The sequence below is a fragment of the Blennius ocellaris genome, assembly GCF_963422515.1.
Source record: "Blennius ocellaris genome assembly, chromosome: 12".
Lineage (NCBI taxonomy): Eukaryota > Metazoa > Chordata > Actinopteri > Blenniiformes > Blenniidae > Blennius > Blennius ocellaris.
Genome location: NC_137661.1, coordinates 3,396,547 through 3,418,096, shown reverse-complemented (window position 1 = coordinate 3,418,096; position 21,550 = coordinate 3,396,547). Strand labels below are relative to the sequence as shown.

The 21,550-nt window shown below is 44.1% G+C and overlaps 1 protein-coding gene across 1 annotated transcript in view; it reads right to left on the bottom strand.

Annotated features, from left to right (window-relative positions):
- oca2 (oculocutaneous albinism II) overlaps positions 1-21,550 on the bottom strand; it is a gene marked incomplete at its 5' end in the record, with an annotated part of 99,546 nt that overhangs the window by 56,276 nt on the left and 21,720 nt on the right. Inside the window, 10 exons of the mRNA XM_080506048.1 lie at positions 1,195-1,333; positions 5,327-5,451; positions 6,942-6,998; positions 9,359-9,424; positions 14,543-14,614; positions 17,596-17,749; positions 19,899-19,981; positions 20,059-20,216; positions 20,619-20,691; positions 21,155-21,212. Of these exons, the coding sequence (XP_080362174.1) occupies positions 1,195-1,333; positions 5,327-5,451; positions 6,942-6,998; positions 9,359-9,424; positions 14,543-14,614; positions 17,596-17,749; positions 19,899-19,981; positions 20,059-20,216; positions 20,619-20,691; positions 21,155-21,212 (985 nt within the window). The remainder of the gene's footprint in view (positions 1-1,194; positions 1,334-5,326; positions 5,452-6,941; positions 6,999-9,358; positions 9,425-14,542; positions 14,615-17,595; positions 17,750-19,898; positions 19,982-20,058; positions 20,217-20,618; positions 20,692-21,154; positions 21,213-21,550) is intronic.

Sequence of the window (21,550 nt, the reverse complement as noted above, 5' to 3'; positions counted from 1 at the left end):
GAACCAGCAACCACAGTTAGCAGGAGGTGCTAACTACAGGAGAAGACACCAGCTTCCCTCCAGCAGGACAACAACTGAACTCCTTCAAGGAAGTGGGAACAACAACTGGGCTTTACCTGAGATTAGTTAAACCTGATGCTATGATAGAACTGTTTAACTTCATGAAGAAGTTAATCATCAGATAATCATCTTGTCTTTGGTAAAATGGTTGTGGAACAGACACAGTCTCCACATGAACGATTTGGATGTTAGAGGGTGAGGAGACAGCAGGAAGAGAGTTTAGTCTTGAGGACACAGATGGTGAGGATGTAATTGACAGAGGAGAACAGCAGGGGTTGGAGTCCACGAGGAACAACACTCAGGGGCGTGTCCGTGAAATGTATACAGTCAATCTCGGGACGATGTAGGATATTAGCGGCTAATATCTGCAGGAAGCCCCATCCCCCTTTTTCAATCAATCAATTAATCAATATAAGACATTATTTGTCCCTGGGGGGGCAATTAAAAGGCTGCATAGAGCAGGCAGTGCAAAAAGATAAATATCAAAATAAACAGATAAATAATGCAACAGACTACAACTACATCAATCCATCCATTATCTGCCACTTATCTTGGGCCGGGTCACAGGGGCAGCAGTCTGAGCCGAGTTGCCCAGACTTCCCTCCCCCCAGACACTTCCTCCAGATATATAAAAAACGTTTGTTATTTTTATCTTGACACAGTGGGGGGGTCGGCAGCTGCTGAAAGTAACTAACAATACGTAACTTGCAATCTAACTTAGTTACTTTTAAAAACAAGTAATCAGTAATGTCACTAAGTTACTTTTTATGAGTAACTAGTAATGAGTAATCAGATTACTTTTTCAAGGTAACCGTGGCAACACTAGAAGTCTATTGTTTGTGTTTGTAATCTCAGTCTTTTTGTGTTGGACCCATATGAGACTTTTTATCAAAAGAGAGAAGAAACGATCTAAACAGTTGATGGCTGAATTTGTATCTGGAATTTATATTTGGAACAAATCAATTTCCAGTCATGCTCACCTGCCAGCATCACATCATCTGTATGGATGGACACGACAATCTGCTCTCCACTGTTTGGAGTCAAAGTTGTGTGTTTCATGTGTCTTGTCACACAGAGCTGAGCTGTCTTGGTGTATTAATGTGTGTTTCAGCAGAGAGCCGTGAAGGTACCTACTTCTTTGCGCAGCGCTTGATTTGACACAATAATCACGTTGGGTGGATCTCCGACAGCTGTGGCGGCGCCTCCGATGTTGGTGAAGATTACTTCTGCAATCAGGACATGTCTGGGGTCCAGATTAAGCACTTCACACAGCCTGGGAGATCAGAGAGGAGCAAGAAAGCCCATTAGCGGCGATTAGATTGCAATAGGTCAAAGAAATATAGATTTTTTGGCTCAGCTCGTTCTTCACCATGATGGACCAATTCAACATCTGCATAACTGCAGACGCTCCATTTTCCCCCCACTCGTGAACAAAACCCAGAGATACTTAAACTCCTCCACCTGTGACAAGGGCACTCGACCGACCTGGAGGGGGCAAGACACCTTGTTCTGGTGGAGAACCATGGCCTCGGATTTAGAGGTGCTGATCTTCATCTCAGTTGCTTCACACTCGGCTACAAACCGCATCAGTGCACGCTGAAGGTCCAGGTTTGATGAAGACAACAGAACCACATCATCTGCAAAAAGCAGAGATGAGATCCCGTGGTCCCCAAACTGGACCCCCTCCGGCCCCTGGCGGTGCCTAGAGATTCTGTCCATGTAAGTGATGAACAGAACCAGTGAAAAAGGACTCCATACTCCCGGAGCACCCCCCACAGGACATCTCGGGGGACGCGGTCGAACGCCTTCTCCAGATCCACAAAACACATGTGGACTGGTTGGGCGAACTCCCATGAACCCTCAAGCACCTGGTGGAGGGTATAGAGCTGGTCCAGTGTTCCACCACCAGGAGAACCTGGTGGAGGGTATAGAGCTGGTCCAGTGTTCCACCATCAGGAGAACCTGGTGGAGGGTATAGAGCTGGTCCAGTGTTCCACCATCAGGAGAACCTGGTGGAGGGTATAGAGCTGGTCCAGTGTTCCACCATCAGGAGAACCTGGTGGAGGGTATAGAGCTGGTCCAGTGTTCCACGACCTGGACAAAAAAACCGCATTGTTCCTCTTGGATCCGAGGTTCGACTAACGGCCGGACCCTCCTCTCCAGTACCCTGGAATAGACTTTCCCGGGGAGGCTGAGGAGTGTGATCCCTCTGTAGTTGGAACACACCCTCCGGTCCCCCTTCTTGAAGAGAGGGACCACCACCCTGGTCTGCCAGTCCAGAGGTACTGTCCCCCCCCCCCCCACCACGCGATGTTGCAGAGACGAGTCAGCCACGACAGTCCCTGCACATCCAGAGACTTAAGGAACTCTGGGCGAATCTCATCCACTCCCGGTGCCTTGCCACCGAGGAGCTTCACAACAACCTCGGTGACTTCAGCTTGGGTAATGGATGAGTCCACCTCTGAGAACCCAGCCTCTGCTTCCTCAATGGAAGACGGGGTGGTGGGATTGAGGAGGTCCTCGAAGTATTCCTTCCACCGCGTGATGACATCTCCAGTTGAGGTCAACAGCTCCCAACCTCCATTGTAAACAGTGTTGGTGAAAGACTGCTTTCCTGTCCTGAGGTGCCAGATGGTTTGCCAGAATTTCCTCAGGGCCGACCGATAGTCCTCCTCCATGGCCTCTCCGAACTCCTCCCAGACCCGAGTTTTTGCCTCCACCACAGCCCGGGCTGCGGCTCGCTTGGCCTGCCAGTAACTGTTAGCTGCCTCGGGAGTCCTGGGGGCTAACAACGCCCGATAGGACTCCTTCTTCAGCTTGTCGGTATCCCTTACTTCCGGTTTCCACCACCGGGTTCGGGGGTTTCCGCCACGACAGGCACCAGAGACCCTGCAGCCACAGCTCAGAGCAGCAGCTTTGACAATGGAAGTGGAGAACATGGACCATGTCTTACCCCTACCACTTTGAAATGCGAGTTCACGAGGGTCTGAGGGGTGTCCCATTTCACTACTGTGAAGAGGCGGAGGGGTGAGGGGAAGGGCTATTCACCCCTCTAAATGGAGCTTTAACAGATGCACACTTTAAACAGAGGGGTATGAGGACCTGGCACCGAAGGACTCACATTTCACATATAAACGCGTCTAAAGTTCTATAAACCTGTTGTGTTTTATACTAGTAAGATTCACATAAATACTTCTAAAGCTATATAAACCTGTTATGTTTTATACTAGTAAGAACGGCAGTAGCGCTGCCGTCTGCCGTATGAAGCTTCCGTGTGTCTTTGTTTGGTAGAGACTGTTTATAACATTTTATTATTACACTGTAGAGTTCCAAAGTCTTCTAATATGGTGTTTTGAAAACAGGGACCAGAGCAAACAAGGAAGATCCTCCGCTTTTGCATGTTGAATGAGGAAATATTTCTGAAGTCCAAATACAGCGCAAAAACTGAAGGTTTTTGTCTCCGTCTATTTCTTCACCTTGATGTGGGAAGGCGGAAGACGAAACAAAGCAGCCAAGCTGCTGCAACACGGGGAATTCTGGACGGCAGGACGACGCTCCTGCTGGAAAATCAACTAACATCCGAGGCTCAGCTCTGCTGATGTAACGCCGCAGTATTATGATGTCAAAAATGTGAGATGAAGCGAGAGGGGCGGGGCTGAGCAGAGGGAGAGGGGGGGGGTTGAGCAGAGGGAGAGGGGTGTCCCAAATCTAAGGGCTAAAACTTTTACCCTTTGCCTTTGCCCTCGTTTTGGAGGTGAAGGCAGAGGCGGAGGTGGAGGGCTAAGGAGTAGGTGGAGGGGTAGAAAAGAGAATTGTCTCCAGCCTCCCTCGGGATCTGTGAGAAGCTCTCCCGGAGGTGGGAGTTGAAAACTGCGTGGACAGAGGGCTCGGTCAGATGTTCCCAGCAGACCCTCATAACACGTTTGGGCCTGTCGAGTCTATCCGGCCTCCTCCCGGTCCAGCGCATCCAACTCACCACCAGGTGGTGATCAGTTGACAGCTCTGCCCCTCTCTTTACCCGAGTGTCCAAGACACGCGGCCGGAGATCAGATGACACGACCACAAAGTTTATCATTGACCTCCGGCCTAGGGTGTCCTGGTGCCACGTGCACTTATGGACCCCCCTGTGCTCCAACATGGTGTTCGTTATGGACAAACTGTGACTGGCACAGAAGTCCAATAACAGAACACCGCTCGGGTTCAGATCGGGGAGGCCGTTCCTCCCAATCACCCCCTTCCAAATCTCACTGTCATTGCCCACGTGGGCGTTGAAGTCCCCCAGGAGAACAATGGAGTCCCCAGTTGTGGCATTATCCAGCACCCCTCCCAGGGACTCCAAGAAGGTTGGGTACTCTGAGCTGCTGTTCGGTCCATAGGCCGAGACAACAGTCAAAGACCTGTCCCCTACTTGAAGGCGTAGGGACGTGACCCCCTGGTTCACCGGGGTGAACTCCAACACATGGCGGCTGAGCTGCGGGGCAATAAGCAAGCCCACTCCAGCCCGCCGCCTTACACCGCGGGCAACTCCAGAGAAGTGGAGTATCCAGCCCCGGTGGAGGAGCTGGGTTCCAGAGTCCAAGCTGTGAGTGGAGGCGAGCCCGACTATATCTAGACGGTATCTCTCAACCTCCCTCACAAGCTCGGGCTCCTTCCCCCCCAGCGAGGTCACATTCCATGTCCCAAAAGCCAGAGTCTGTGTCCGGGGATTGGGTCGTCGAGGCCCCTGCCGTCGACTGCCACCCAATCCACACTGCACCCGACCCCTACAGTGGTCTCTGTGGGTGGGGGGCCCACAGGAGGAAGAGGAGGAGGGGCCCGCGTCGTCCCTCGGGCTGAGCCCAGCTGGGTCCCGCGAGCAAGAGCCCGGCCACCAGGCGCTCGCAAACGAGCCCCAACCCCAGGCCTGGCTGAACCTTGCCAGGCGACGTCTCTCTTCTCTTTGGTTTTTTTCTCCATAGGGGTGTGTTGAACTGCTTTTAGTCTGACTCGTCACCTTGGACCTGTTTGCCTTGGGAGACCCTACTGGGGGGCATAAAGCCCCCCGATAACAGAGCTCCTAGGATCATTCAGGTACTGAAACTCCCCCACCACGATAAGGTAGCAGTTCAAGGGGGAGCCAATACAAAACCATTTGACTGTTAGTGTTTGATATGTCGTTTTTGTTTGTTATACAAGTCAATAATGAGTCAAACATAAAATTGTTTTCAATTACATTTCCCACAGAACATACAATCAGTAAGATTTCAAAGTCTGTCCTGCTCTTTACCTTATTGTAACAGGTGTGAAAAGCATCATGGTGGTGACATTGTCCAGGAAGGCTGACAAAATGGCAGCGATGAGACAGAGGATGATGATCATGGGCCAAACTCTTCCTCTAGATAACTGGTAGGCCTGCAAAATAAATAAAAAAAACATCTACAACTAAAGCAGCAGGATCATTTTCATATCTGATTCCTTCTTTGGCCACGGGGGTTTAACTAGCATTTGTGTTCAGTAATGCCAATGCAGTGAATAATGTTTGTTTCCATGGCAATGCCGAAGAAGGATATAACCATCTATGTTATCGTTCAGCTGTGTGCTTTCATGTTTGTCTTGATTCCTGACTCTTCTAATACTATGTACTGCACTGTATTTAAAATAAGGCACTTCCATAATTTCTTTTGCAAATGTATGTCAAAAAACATCATTCCTGAACTGTTTTACCTTTTTCCTGCTCAAAATATCTAATTAAATTATGTCCTCCACATTTTTACATCACAATGATGAAAAATGTCATGAATGTGTTTCCAATATCAAATCAGATCAGTGTAAAACTTTGCTGCTTTGCTGCAACATTTAAATTTTTTTGGTCTTTGAACAATTTGAAATTAAATGAAGGTTATATATATATTTTACAAATTCCACTTTCTATTTTTCTTTACAAATTCCCCAGCATGTCAGGTCAGCGTCTGTCCTGTCTGATTCCCAGTGTGGTCTGTCACAGCACTTGTCCCAACTCATGTATGTGTGTTTGTGTGCCTGTTGCTCCCATGTGTCTCCCTTCGTGTTTCGCATGATTTAATCATCTTCTCCTCTGTGCCCTTTCGCCTCATGTGCATCACCTGTGTCACCCCCTCTTTACACCCTTCCCTCCTGCTCTCTCACTGCCAGATCCTCCAGTTTGCTTGTGCACAGACAGCGAGTCCTGTCATGGTCACGTTATTTCTTCTCTTTGCTGGTTTTTGGACCTCGGTCTCGCCTCGCCCTCCTGGACTCGACGTCTGCGGACTTTGGTAAAGTCAATAAACTAGTTAAACTGAACTCTCAACTCGGTCTGCTTTCAGGTCCATCACGTTCCCAACACACCATTGTAACTTTGTAAAACTGCATCTGTGACTCGTCAGTTTGTACTTTTTGAGCAGCTGAACTGGAAATGACATTATTCTTCATCCGGCTCGTTTCAAAGACCTACTTTCCTGAACCTTCTATTCCAAACAAAGTAAATGTCCTTTTTGTCAGCTCTCCCTGTCCTGTATTTGTAGGTCAGGATGTAAAGATAGACATCAAACTGTGGCGGGTCACCTGATGGTGCAATAGTCCTCCTGAATCTTGATCATGTCGGATAAGTCAAAATGAAAACTACAGACTTGTTATGCGTTTGTGCTAAATTCAGAAGTAGCTCAAAGCCTGTCAGCTTCAGAGATACAAACTTTTTTTCATACACTTGTCACTCAGTTGGTCAAAGGTAAACATGAAAACACAAAACAAAAATCACACTGTGCGTTTCCCTTCATGTACCTTAAAATAACTCATTCTACTGCATATATTACTTTCAATGCTGCTATTACAGAATATCCAGATGGATCATTAATTACGGGTTGTTTTTTTTTCAGACAACTCACCTTTACTGCACAGTAGTCAAAGAAGCCAGTCTCGGAGAAAATTGCCACCAGCACCATCTGTAAAGTAGACGTTACAAAGAAACAGTAATGACCCATTATAGAACAGCAGTCTGTGTCACCCTGATCTTTCAAACAGCTCAGGAAAGGAACAGTCATCATAACTCTATTTGTAAATGTGTTCAAGCATTCAACTATTACCAAAACAGTGGCAGCAAAGTGAGATTACAATCAATAAATATGTTTGGATTCTGTAACTTGCGCGCAAACTTCTTACGAATTATAAGAAATGTTAAACAGTGCAGCATGAACAGTGCTGCAGCGCTCATGCGCATGTGTGTGTGTGTGTGTGTGTGTGTGTGTGTGTGTGTGTGTGTGTGTGTGTGTGTGTGTGTGTGTGTGTGTGTGTGTGTGTGTGTGTGTGTGTGTGTGTGTGTGTGTGTGTGTGTGTGTGTGTGTAAAATGCATTGCAGAAGAGGTTATACTAAATACAGAATATCTTAATAATCTGTCTTTTAGTCCATCAGTTGTTCAACACAGTTGTAATTTTTAGCTGAAACGCCTGACGCAGTCCTGAACGTCACACGATGCACCAACTTGAGAATTTATTATTGAGTAAATTCCCCACTTTGGGTTTTCTGTTGAAATATATTGTTTCCAAAGTTTGATCCATAGGGCATACAAGAAAATTCTTCACATCTCTATATACACATGGGCAAAATGATGGTCTAATCACTTATGTCATCGTCATTTTTACTCTTTATTGCATAAAAGAATAGTCCCTCTGTTGACCTTTATTTGTATGTAAAATACAGAATGTAAAATACATTTTGATTCTTTGGTTTATATACAAGCCTTTTTGGTTTGTCCATTGCAGAGGAAGAGAAACTGTAATTCAGGGTTCAAAACAGGTTTTGGTGCTTTCCCATGAGAATATTTTGAAGAGGGTTAGGGTAAAGACACACTCTTTCACATGTTTCATACCACAAAGTAAGAAACAAACGCTTCTGTTTAGGCTGACTAATAAGAATAAGAATAAGTATTTGTAAGTGTTTTCTCTATTTGGTAATGTTTTCTCTATTTAGTAGTGTTTTCTCTATTTAGTAGTGTTTTCTTTATTTAGTAGTGTTTTCTCTATTTGGTAGTGTTTTCTCTATTTGTAAGTGTTTTCTCTATTTAGTAGTGTTTTCTCTATTTGTAAGTGTTTTCTCTATTTAGTAGTGTTTTCTTTATTTAGTAGTGTTTTCTCTATTTAGTAGTGTTTTCTCTATTTGTAAGTGTTTTCTCTATTTAGTAGTGTTTTCTCTATTTGTAAGTGTTTTCTCTATTTAGTAGTGTTTTCTCTATTTAGTAGTGTTTTCTCTATTTGGTAGTGTTTTCTTTATTTGGTAGTGTTTTCTCTATCTGGTAGTGTTTTCTTTATTTAGTAGTGTTTTCTCTATTTAGTAGTGTTTTCTCTATTTAGTAGTGTTTTCTTTATTTAGTAGTGTTTTCTCTATTTGGTAGTGTTTTCTCTATTTAGTAGTGTTTTCTCTATTTAGTAGTGTTTTCTCTATTTGTAAGTGTTTTCTCTATTTAGTAGTGTTTTCTCTATTTGGTAGTGTTTTCTCTATTTAGTAGTGTTTTCTATTTGGTAGTGTTTTCTTTATTTAGTAGTGTTTTCTCTATTTAGTAGTGTTTTCTATTTGGTAGTGTTTTCTTTATTTAGTAGTGTTTTCTTTATTTGGTAATGTTTTCTCTATTTAGTAGTATTTTTTGCATTTGTGTTTTCTCTTTTGAGTAGAGTTTTCTCTATTTAGTAGTGTTTTTTGTATTTGTAGTAGCTCGCGGCCTAGCATGCCAGTTAGCATGCTAACAAACATTATCCGATTGAGCTGAAATTTGGTAGGTGGCCTAATGGGGGTGCTGCAGTCATGAATCTCAAGCTAATTAGCTAATTTTGACTCAGATTTTTCAAAATAAAAGTAATTTTTTGAAGAAAAAATAAAACCTTCCAAATGTCTTTCTGATCGGTATCTCACCAGGCCAGAGGCCCGGATCGAGTCCACCCCGACGGGCCAGAGCCCCCAGGTGGAGCGAGGTCCCGGCCAACGCTGCTTGCAGCTTTATTTTTATTTATTTTTTGTATTTGGTAGTGTTTTCGCTATTTAGTAGCGTTTTTTGTATTTGGTAGTGTTTCTGAAGGTTGCAGTGTTTTGCACTTTCAGGCCACAGTAGGATTCAGCCAAAATAACAACATTGGAAACAAGAACAAGAGCAAAACTTTACTGCCCAAACTCGAGTCAACAAAATGTTAAACCTCGACAAATGTTCTATTGAGAATATACGTTTCTATTGACATTACATTTTGTATTCAAGTATGAGTGTCTGATCTGATTGAGTAAAACAAATCAAGCAAAGGATTCATGTGGTTCTCTCACCATGCCAAAGAGGAGAGCCAGAGTCTCGTAGTCAATCCACTCCACCACAGTAACCAGGCTGGGCCGCTGTGACAGAGATCAACACACAAGATGAGCCCAAGACTTGTTTATTTCAAGACAAATCCAGACCTGAAAAACCAAACAATGGTTAAAACATTTGTAAGTGGGTTACAGTGGGGTACCAGTTACTTAAAAAATAGAAAACAGTGAAATGTGAAAATCGGTGATTATCAGTCGAGTTTTCTACAAATTGTGTGTGGATTACCTCAAGGTTCCATTCTGGGCCCAAAATTGTTTAATATGTACACAAGCGACATTTGTATAACTTCTCAAATTCTTAGATTCAGCTTGTTTGCAGACGATACAAATATTTTTGCTTCAGGAGACGATTTAAAACAACTCTGTCAAATTGTTAACTTGGAACTCAAGAGTGTCAACAAGTGGTTCAAACAAAACACTATCTCTAAATCTGAGTAAAAGCAAAATGATGATATTCGGCAACTGTATTTCCAATGCTCAGGAAGCAGTTCAGATAGAGGGTGTTGTTATGGAGCAGGGGCATGAAATCTATTTTTTCTTTTCAAATCACAGATCATGAAGTTTAGTGACATTGTTGAGTTCCAAGCAGTACAGATGTTATACAAAGCAAGTTACACATCGTTACCAAGCCAAATACAAAGAAGGTTCCCAGATCGGACTGGTCGTTATGAAATATGTGATCAATTAAATTTTAGGGCTCAGAAACAGTACAACCCTGAAACGTTTTAGCCCGACAGTTAATGATGTTCAATTGTGGAAGAAATTGGAGACGGAGTTGAAACGATGTCCAAACATCAACCTGTTCAAATATAAATACAAACAAAAGACTTTTGAAATATACAGAGAGGAAGAAATGCATCGCCACTAGGGGGAGCAGCAGGATCAACTTATATATGCATATGTGTGCGTGTGTATATGTGTGTTGTAAGTTTGGTCCATGTTTATATAGCCGTTTGAAATGTAACAAGTTCTCTTTTGTTGATGTCTTGTTGATGTTTTGTTCTTTCTGTACCATTGCAGACCTTTTATTTGCCACAGGAGTTCACCGCTACGTTTGTCATTGCTGCTTACATCCCTCCGGATGCTAACGCAAAAAGTGCTATGAAAGAACTTTATGCTGCTGTCAGTAAACAACAAGCAGCTCATCCGGAGGCAGCTTTCATAGTTGCTGGTGACTTTAACCATACTAACTTAAAAACTGTGCTCCCAAAGTTTCACCAACACGTTTCCTGTCATACAAGGGGAAACAAAACTCTGGATCATGTTTATACAAATATTGCTGGAGTTTACTCTGTGGCCTCCCTTCCCCATATGGGTCAGTCAGACCATGTATCACATGCATCACCCCCAGATACTCCCCTTATAAACCGTGTGAGGCCTAACTAAGACCATCAGTGTGGCCAGAGGGTGCAGATTCTACACTTCAGGACAAATTCCATCATACTGACTGGAGTGTTAGCCTCTCCTGGCACTGGAGGTACCAACACTGACCTGGACACATACACTGCTGCTGTATTGAACTATATTAACAGCACCGTAAATCACCACGTACCCAAACCAGAAGCCCTGGATGAACAGGGAGGTGCGTCTGCTACTAAAGACATGTAACAGTGCCTTTGCGTCAGGGGGTGCAGAGGCCTACACTACATCTGGGGCTAATCTGAGGAGGGGCATCAACACTGCTAAGCGTTGTTGCAGCACAGAAGTCGAGGAGCATCTTTCCAACTCTGACCCTCGGCTAATGTGGCAGGGCATACAAGCCATCAGCGACTATGAAGCCAAAAACTGTAGTCCCACTGTCACAGACGCTTCCTGTCTGAACGAGCTTAATGAGTTCTATGCTCGGTTCGAAAGAGATAATGGAGATTCTGCTACTAAACTGATTCTGCCACCTGACCACCACTCACTCACCTTCACTCTGGCCGAGGTCCACTCCATGTTAAGCCGTACCGACGCTCACAAAGCTGCCGGGCCAGACGGCATCCCAGGGCGAGTGTTTAAAGCATGTACTCTGCTGCTTGCACCAGTTCTGACAGACATGTTCAACCTGTCTCTTGCCCAAATGCCTAAAAACAACATCAATTATGCCGGTACCACAACATCACAGCCCAAGTACACTGAATGACTATCGCCCCATAGCACCCACACCACTCGGGATGAAGAGCTTTGAGGGGCTCCTCCTGGCAAGACTGAAGGCTTCTATTCCACCGGGCCTGGACCCCCACCAGTTTGCCTACTGTAACAACAGGAGCACAGAAGACACTATCTCACTGGCCCTTCACAACATTCTGACACATCTGGTTAATAACAACACATATGCCAGGATGCTGTTTGTTGATTTTAGCTCGGCATTTAAAAATGTCATTCCATCGAGGCTAACCAACAAACTCCTTGACCTTGGTATCAGTCCAGCTCTGTGTAACTGGATCATGGACTTTTTAACGAACAGACCACAGCACGTTTGTATATACAACCACAGTACCAAGACTCTTCAAATCAACACTGGAGTCCCACAGGGATGCCTTTGTCTACTCTCTCTTCACTCACGACTGCAGACCAGTGTCCCCCACTAACTCCATCGTCAAGTTTGTATTTGTAATGTACTGTGGCGGAGCGTGAGTCACTACAGCGGGTCGTCACTACAGCCCAGCGCATCATCGGGACTCCACTCACTGCCCTGGAGAACATCCAGAGCAAATGTTGTCTGTGTAGGGCTCTGAACACTGTGAAGGACTCCTCCCATCCTGCACACAGACTCTTTAGCCTCCTGTCTTCTGGCCGCCGCTACAGGAGCCTCAGGACCGGGAGCCTCCGGGCCGGGAGCCTCAGGGCCGGGAGCCTCCGGGCCGGGAGCCTCCGGACCGGGAGCCTCCGGGCCGGGAGCCTCAGGGCCGGGAGCCTCAGGGCCGGGAGCCTCCGGGCCGGGAGCCTCAGGACCGGGAGCCTCCGGGCCGGGAGCCTCCGGGCCGGGAGCCTCAGGACCGGGAGCCTCCGGGCCGGGAGCCTCCGGGCCGGGAGCCTCAGGACCGGGAGCCTCAGGACCGGGAGCCTCCGGGCCGGGAGCCTCCGGGCCGGGAGCCTCCGGGCCGGGAGCCTCCGGGCCGGGAGCCTCAGGACCGGGAGCCTCCGGGCCGGGAGCCTCCGGGCCGGGAGCCTCCGGACCGGGAGCCTCAGGGCCGGGAGCCTCCGGGCCGGGAGCCTCCGGGCCGGGAGCCTCCAGACCGGGAGCCTCAGGGCCGGGAGCCTCAGGACCGGGAGCCTCCGGACCGGGAGCCTCAGGCCCGGGAGCCTCAGGACCGGGAGCCTCCGGACCGGGAGCCTCCGGACCGGGAGCCTCAGGGCCGGGAGCCTCAGGACCGGGAGCCTCCGGACCGGGAGCCTCAGGCCCGGGAGCCTCAGGACCGGGAGCCTCCGGGCCGGGAGCCTCCGGGCCGGGAGCCTCAGGACCGGGAGCCTCCGGGCCGGGAGCCTCCGGACCAGAACCAGCAGGCTACGAGACAGTTTCTTCCACAGAGCAGTCACTCTACTGAACTGTCACCCCGTTAAAGCACCTTAATGGCACTTAGTTCAAATAGTTCATTAGTTTAAATATAATATAATGTAATTAATGTAAATACTAGTAATAGCAACCTTACAGTGTTCCTTATTTATTTATTTATTTATTATTTATATGTGTATGTGTGTGTATCTGTATATATGTGTATGTGTATGTATATATATATATATATATATATATATATATATATATATATATATATACATGAATGTACATTGGTATGCATATATATATTAATCTGTGTATAATATTATCTGATACTTGCGATATTGCACTTCTGGTTAGATGCTAAACTGCAGTTTGTTGCATTTGTAATGACAATAAAGTTGAATCTAATCTAATCTAATTGTAAAATGTACTTTTTTATTGCACTGAATTTGGGGGTAGGAGCTCATAAGCTTCTCCCTTTGAGCAGAATGTATACTGCTCAAATAAACAGATAAATAAATAAATAAAAAATAAGTGATATGTCCGTAATTAAAAACCTGCAAACAGAACAGAGCTTCTGTGTATTTTAAGAAGCACAGCAAGAAAAGCAAAGATGGGACTGAGATGATTTACTAATGATGCACTCTATTCTTGAAGCAATCCCATAGAGTCATAAAGCTCGTATAGTTTTTTGTTACTGATTAAACCTGTGGTATTTCTGAAAACGTTGGAACTTGATATTTCAAGTTTAGTTGACGTGTTGCCATTTCCAGAGGGAAATGGTGATTTTGCCATTGCTAAAGTTGCACTGCAAACATATTTTTTTTATATCTTTACTTACTAAATTACATTTGATTATGCGCTAAAAAAAAAAGAGTTATCAAACATAGTCTATGGTCCAAAAATGGCCAACCAGGAGGCGCAGTGGGATGGTATTGCAAAGTGCAAGATATAAACGTTATTATTCAATAAAAATAACATTATTTCCACATCATCTTGCAACTGTTTGTAAAATCAGTAAACATGAGAACTGAAAAAACAGAACAAAACCCAAAGATTGAGACATTTTGTAAGCGAGACCTTGTGGAACTGGTTCCATTGTGTTTTTCCCTCATCAGTGTGAAGACAGTCGTGCTGGCATGGAGGTTTTCAGAGAGCAATTTAAGAGAAAAACATCCAGTTAATTATAAAAAGTTCTCTGAAGGAAAAGAAAATGACGCAAATATGAATGTTTTGAGAATTTATTCGTATTTCCTCGCACCGTTCTTGTCACTCATTGAAATCAAGCAGGAATGTGTGTGTATGGAGGTGTAGCGGGAAACAGCGTCCACCTTTGGAGCAGTTGTTTCTGGAAAATCCCAAATTCTTGTAGTGGAAACCAAAACCTTAAAGGACTATACCAGCCCATCCCTGCACTCTTTGTGGTGGAAACAGGGCTAAAGTTAGCTTACCACCAAAAGAAGATTCTACACTCCACAAGCACTTGAATACAGATTAATCAACAGAATCCGATGTTCCAGCACATTTCAAAGCCTTGTTGAGGTGGCCCTTTGCAGCTCTATAGATCTGGGCCAAAATGCATTTTTGTACAATCCAAGTGAACTTAAGCAGCACTTTATTATTCCACTATCTAATCTATAAGAGTAAAAAATATGACATACATCACCAATAATAGCGAGAGCAGCTAATGCAGCCAGGGATCCCAGCATGGCGGCCAGCGTGCGGTGCACGATCTGGAAAGACAAAGAATCATCAGCATTACAGTATTTAGATGTAATCTAAGTATGTATTTGTAAATGTAGCTTCTAATCACGTACGTATGTGTAGACTAAATAGGCTGAATACAAACAATAGCAGAGCTAGAAAACGTAGTTTGTTGAGCTCAGCTGAGGAAAACACTGATACATGTGCTGAGCTGCAACCTTCCACTCAACCTTTTACGTGATAAATATATGTTGGGCCTGGAATCCATGCTCTCCCCCAAGCAGCTCTCCCCCAAGCAGCTCTCCCCCAAGCAGCTCTCCTCCAAGCAGCTCCCCCCCAAGCAGCTCCCCCAAGCAGCTCCCCCAAGCAGCTCTCCCCCAAGCAGCTCTCCCCAAAGCAGCTCTCCCCCAAGCAGCTCTCCCCCAAGCAGCTCTCCTCCAAGCAGCTCCCCCCCAAGCAGTGGGGTGCAGCACCTTATACAATCACACCTCCAATGTCCATCAGTCATGTGGGCGATTTGCAAAAGAGATTTTGCTTCTCCCTTGATTGAAACTGCAGATAGCAGAGCTTTTTAATGTGGTCCACCAAACAGGAGCACCATGGCAGGAGCACATGACACACAAAATCCTTTTCACTCCTGATTGCCAACTTACAAATATTAAAATAAGCTAAACTCAATCAACTAACTAACTACAAACACAATATAACCCTCAATAAAGTCATCTAAAACACGACGAACCCAAACTCCCATGCACTGTGACGATCAGCTCTGTGATCGTTGCATAATTGTAATCAGGAGTGAGAAGAGCTTTGTGTTTTGTGTCATTCTGCCATTGTTCCTGTCTGTGCCTATCAATATAAGAGCCTCTGCCAACTGCCGTTGGCTGACATGTGTTAATCTATAATATTCAAGATCGTAAAATACCATCAAATAATTTTTGTGTAAATGATTTGCTGTGGGGAAACTCACGGCGCAGCACAGACACCTCCACTGACTGGACGTGAGCCGCTAAGGCAGAACAGCAGTCTGTGGTCAAAGCAGTAGTGACTAATGCAGCTTCTGGATGTACCAGGAGGCAATTGGGCTATGAAAAGTACAATATTATGACACTTTCAAACCTACAGGCACTGTAAGCTGAAGATTTAAAAACAAATATTAATTCTATTATAATTCAAACAAATAACCAGAATGAACGTTTTGTTCATTTCAATCTAGCCTGGGGAAGCACTACCTACCCTGCCTGCACGGCACTGCTGCACACAACCCTGGCTCAAGGAAAACAAAAGGATCTTCGTTGCTGCTTCAGATTTTGTTGAGAATGAAAAATGGCTATTTGCTTTTGACAGCTTTGAGAATTTTTGAGCATACCTATTAAAAAATAAGCAAAGTGCCTATTAAAATGGCCCTAGACATTGTCAGATTTCTTTATTTGAAGTTAGAAAGAAGAATATTCCCATGACACAAACAATATTTAGTTGTTTCAGACTAAAGTGTGATCTAGAGAATCATGATGATTAAGCTGATCAGAAATGGAGAACTGAAGGCAGGTGATGTGTTCTTGTCTAAATCTTTATGCACTTTGCTTTTCATTACTTTGGAGACCAGTCCTCACTGGCCTCATTCACACTGCAGGGAAATGCCAACCACTTCTGTTTTTGCTCAAAGTGACTCATATTTGACTTGTTTTATGGTCGTGTGAAAACAGCATTCTGACGGTTTCACCCCAGACCCAGGCCTCCGTCATATGTGGCACCAATTCTGACATTTTTCTACATTCGAATGCTTTGCATTGACGTGTGACGTCACAGGGAAACGCCGCAGGAAGTGGCTCCACCAAAATCTTAAAGCTGTGCTCTCGGTTTTTTCATACTTATTCTTCTTTCTCTTCTCATGTTGTCTAGATTCTGTCAGCTTGTATTTAACTTGAAAATTGAAAATGAATCTACACAGGCTGACCAGGGTTGCCAGATGTGGCGTGAATCCCTTAACTGGAAATACCTACTTACCTTGCCTTTTGACTTTATTTATTTTGAGCATTTGAGTGTTTATGGCATGTTCTTCATTACACATATAATGGTTTTGCAGTTTTAACATGATTTCGAGTCAGTCGAGTCACATCTGGCAACCCTGGTGCTGACGGGCGTGTCATGTGTAAATAGCGTGCTTGGCATTTCTTCATGCCGTCTTCTGTGTTCTGGAGCCGGAACACATCTGGTCCAATCACGTTTACATGGCAGGTGGAGTTTGAAATGATTCCACAAAAAAAATCACATCCCAGCAAAATCATTTAAATTGAGTGTGAAGAGCTGCAGTGTGAACAGTACAAGCCGGATTAATGCTGCCATTTGTCACAGCCTGCTGCTGACTTTCACCAGATGTGTTGCTCCATCAGCACGGCAAGTTCATAACTCCTCACCCTCAGAAGAAATTAGCCTGAATTTTATTAGTCAGCCAATTTAGATTGTTTTGTAAGGAAACTATGCTTCATCAGATTAGCTCCAAAATCTTCTCTGCACTTGTGAATTTATTGACAGGAACATGGTGGATTTAAAGATTAGGAGTAACTTTGACTGTCAGACTCATCCGGGTGCGATGAATACATGATTGGACAGAGTCAGCAGGCAGAAGACAGAGCTGGAAGTTCAGCGTGTACACCGCCACCACCCTGAAACTAAGGCAGCTAAATGGAATCCAGCCATATTTCATTTCGTATTTCACACTTGTGCTGTTCCTGCTCAGGAACATTAAGATCTTTAGTGTGAAAAGAATGATGTGAATGACCAAACATTGAATGGTAAGTTAAACACCCCGAAGGAGCCCTCCTCTGTTTTCACTTCACTGGGTGGCGTATTGGTGCTCTTGGTTAAAGCCGGGCCACACGAGGTGCAACACACTGACGTTTCCTTCCCCGGCTGCTCAGGTCCCACACACACAAACTCTCAACAATGACAGTGAGCGCAGGATCCTTCATCATCCTGTACAGGAGCCCCAGTATCAAGGGCTGTTTACCTCAAAGATAATAAGAACGTAGACCCCAGCTAGGATGATGCCGGCGATGGCCACCTGAGTCTCCACGCCGACGTAGAGCGACTGGCGCGTCAGGGACAGTGGCACCACCTCGTCGTTCTGGAGGAAGGCCTGGATGCTGATGGTGATGGGGTCACTGGAGGAGACACAAGTGCCAACAGCTGTTTCTCTTTCACTGCATGTTGGAAAACACTGAGCGGCAAACAGTTACCAGCAAAGACAAAACATTTTCCCGTCTGTTCCACGTAGGGATTTGGCACAACGTGCAGTGTGAAGCAAGCAAAGTCCATTGATCAAAATCTAAAGAGGCTTACAAAGTGATAATAACCATAATGGATTTATATATATATATATATATATATATATATATATATATATATATATATATATATATATATATATACAGAGAGAGAGAGAGAGAGAGAGAGAGAGAGAGAGAGAGAGAGAGAGAGAGAGAGAGAGAGAGAGAGAATAAAGATTCATTCTTTGGACACAGTTTTGTCTTTTTTTTTAACTGCATTTTTCATCACAGCTTCATGTGACAGTATTTGTGAATAAGCAAACCTTTGCTGTATCGTTATGTCGTTGCTCATGTGGTGTTTTGCCCAGACGTTACCCCTTCGTGGTTCATTGTGTTAACACTTAGTTTGGGGCATTTCCTTTTCCTTTTATCAGAGAGGAAGTAATATATGGAAATAAAATGTATGTATTTCTAATGTGATGTTTAAACGCCTTAAATTAAAAATGTGAAACGTAATGACGCATCAGGGCTTCTGTCACAAGTGTTTTCAACTATTCTCACAATAATAAACTTAAACAAGCAGGACTTCGTCCATTTGAAGGCCCATTTAGGTTTTTACATTTGGGAGTTTGTCACAGTTTCCAAACATGTACAATTAACTACCTTATGATTGTGACAAAGTATGAGTAAGAACTGTAATATCATAAGCTGATACCGCCATAGCAAAGTTGTTTTTAAAGGAAATATGAGCCTGGTGGCTTTCATAGGTTATTCAAATGTGTCCTATCCAATGTGAAGCATTACATCTTGAGTGCATCAGAAGCCATCAAATATCATTGTTCAATCCTTTGGTGGATTTATGTGAAACCCTCTGTGCCCTTCAGTGGGCCATTTTATTGGGAGGTGTTCCAGTTATTATTATTTTTAATACGATGTGATGATATGTCACGCTTGAGGTCACTGAAAAGAACCACTTCATATTCCTACTTATGGAGCTCGTGTGTTTTTGACTTGATGTCGTGCCACTCAGGCCAGCCTATAAAGGCAGTTTGATTATATGAAAAACAGGCAAAGATGTCATGGAAGAATGATTTTTCCAAAACAAGGCTGGTGTATGAAGATGAGTAATCATGCTTGAGGAAATCACAACTGCAGTTCCGGAATCCATGAACAGAGGGACTGTGCACTCTTTTACAGTTTTTCTAAAAACGTCTACTCGGCCATCTCAGAGGGTCCATTAGCACCATATGCTATGAATAGTAATTCTGTGTTTAACCCATGTGCTAACATTTTGTATTTTAGCTTATACAACATAAGTCACAATGTGGGAGCGACGGGTAAATATGAATAAACATGACGGAGTATTTATTTCTTTTGTCAGTTTTTTGCAGATGTTCTTTTCATTTCCTGAACACTGAGACATGAGTACTAATTCCTTCAATTTCAGGACTGTATAAAACATTTTAAAAGTTATTTACATCTGATATCTTGTATGAAGGCAAATTCCCCAGCCATCGCCAACCTTCAAAATTAAGCGTTTTATTTGAACTATTTTACATTTTAAAGAAATGAAATTGTATTTCATGACATGATGCAGATTCATACTACAGTTTCACAGATGATTAGACATACTTGTGCAGTAAACCTGCATCAGTATCTTGTTAAGCCAAAGTTGGGAGGTGGAAGGATTATCTCGACACATTTGTGAACAGTATTTGAGAAAAATGAGCTTTTTGTGTGTACATAGAAATAAGTCTTGGATCTGTGAGTTCAGCTCATGAGAGCAAAATGGGAGCAAAAGAAAAAAAAAGTGCTTTTATAGTTTTGTTCAGTGTACGTGCATTCACAAAATTGTCGACACGTCAGGGATTTACCACATGTATTCTGGTGTTTAAAAACAGACACGTGTAGTGCTTGATGTGAAAGCATCCCTGGATATCACATGTCTTTAGAGTAGAATTCTCTCATCATTAGATAACATCTCAAGTATAAAGCGAAGCTCTTCTGTTGAAAACAACACAATAAAACATGTAGTACTCCATACCTGCTGAGCATCTCAAAGGTTTTTGTGAACTGGATCTGGTCATTTCGCTCCGCGTGCAGAGGAATGGTCCAGTTATGAAGAACCTGTTCATAAACAGCAGAAGATAAATGTGTGAGCCTTTTTTTATAAAACAGAGAATGTATGTCACAGACGCTCTCACCTGCTGGGTCCTCCTCCTCCTCGGCCCCACCTGCTCAGTCTGCTCAACCTGGATGAAGATGTACTCCTGGTTAGTGAGGTCTATCACCCCTCCTGCAAACGGCCCGGCGACCTGCAGCTTCAGCAAGGCGTTGTCTCGAAAATCAGTCACATTCATCACTGCGAGGCATGAAGCCGTCAAGAGAAAAGCATGAAGATTGTTGCGAAGAGAATACCTGTTAATAAAGCAGAATACCTGCTTTTGTTATTTAAACCAAATAGGCTCCTCCTTCCTAGGCTTGGGAGGACGCAGCAGGGGAGATCAGTAATGCCTCTGTAAAGACCACATTTACCTCTCTGCCCTGCAGCATTGAACGTCTGCTACTTTAGTTTATCTTTCACCCTCATGGCACAGTGTGCTCCTCTTCCCAAAGAAAAGCTCAGCTGCATCATGTTCCTCCTGACTACTCTTGATTAAAGCTCTGCTGGGAACACTGGAGCCCACTTCTTAGTTTTAGATTTCAGAGAAAAACACAGAATAGCACCATGTCTCTACGATAATGATGCAGCGGGAGAGGATACAGAAGCTCTCTGATGGGGACACTGCCAACATCCTCCAGGGGTTATCTCGATCTGGATACATGCTGAAGAACAGCTGAAGGATGAAGAAAATTCACAGTAAAGAACCCGTCAGGGTGATGTTGAGAATAAAGGAAGTGTTAAGTGTAACTTAGCCCAGTAAACAGATGAAATGAGGATCTATGAGGTCCAGTTGGAATGAAGCCTGCGGTCAGTCCTGGTTTTGTTATGAAGCTGTGTTCCTCAATATGTTGAATAAGTGCAAATATTTACCTGTTTCAGATTCATAAATCTGGTGCTCACAGTAATGCAATACACAGAACCGCTGAGATTATCTCCTTGTCATTTAATCGTCAAAAGAGATTGTATGTGGCGAGTCTTGATGCCACAACTTACTATGCACAACAAAATTCAGAATGTGGTGTCAACTTCCTCATTTTCTCTAGGTTGTGCTTTTCCTTCTCAGAATTAAAGAATTATTGTGAATAAGAAAACTTTTCATTTTTAAAAGGGGGTTAATAAGGACCCGTTAAACTTACACTGCAGAGAACCACAATGGCAAATATCATGGCAATTTTTGAGATTCTGAAGCAGCACCTGAAAAGACATAAAAACATGCATTATTATTATTATTATTATTATTATTATTATACAAATAATACATATATATAATATAAATAAACAATACAAACACCAGCCAATGTTGCAGAAAATGAAATTCGTAAGGCAGAGGTTCAGGTGGGACACCATGGAGAAAGACACCAAGGAGTTTGTCGCTGCCTGTTCTGTCTGTGCCCGTCAAAAGTCCTCGACCAAGCCCAGCTCTGGTCTACTGCAGCCTTTCCCTGTCCCACACCGGCCCTGGTCACACATGGCAGTGGACTTCATTACGGGATTGCCTCCTTCCGACGGTAATACCGCAATTCTAACTATGG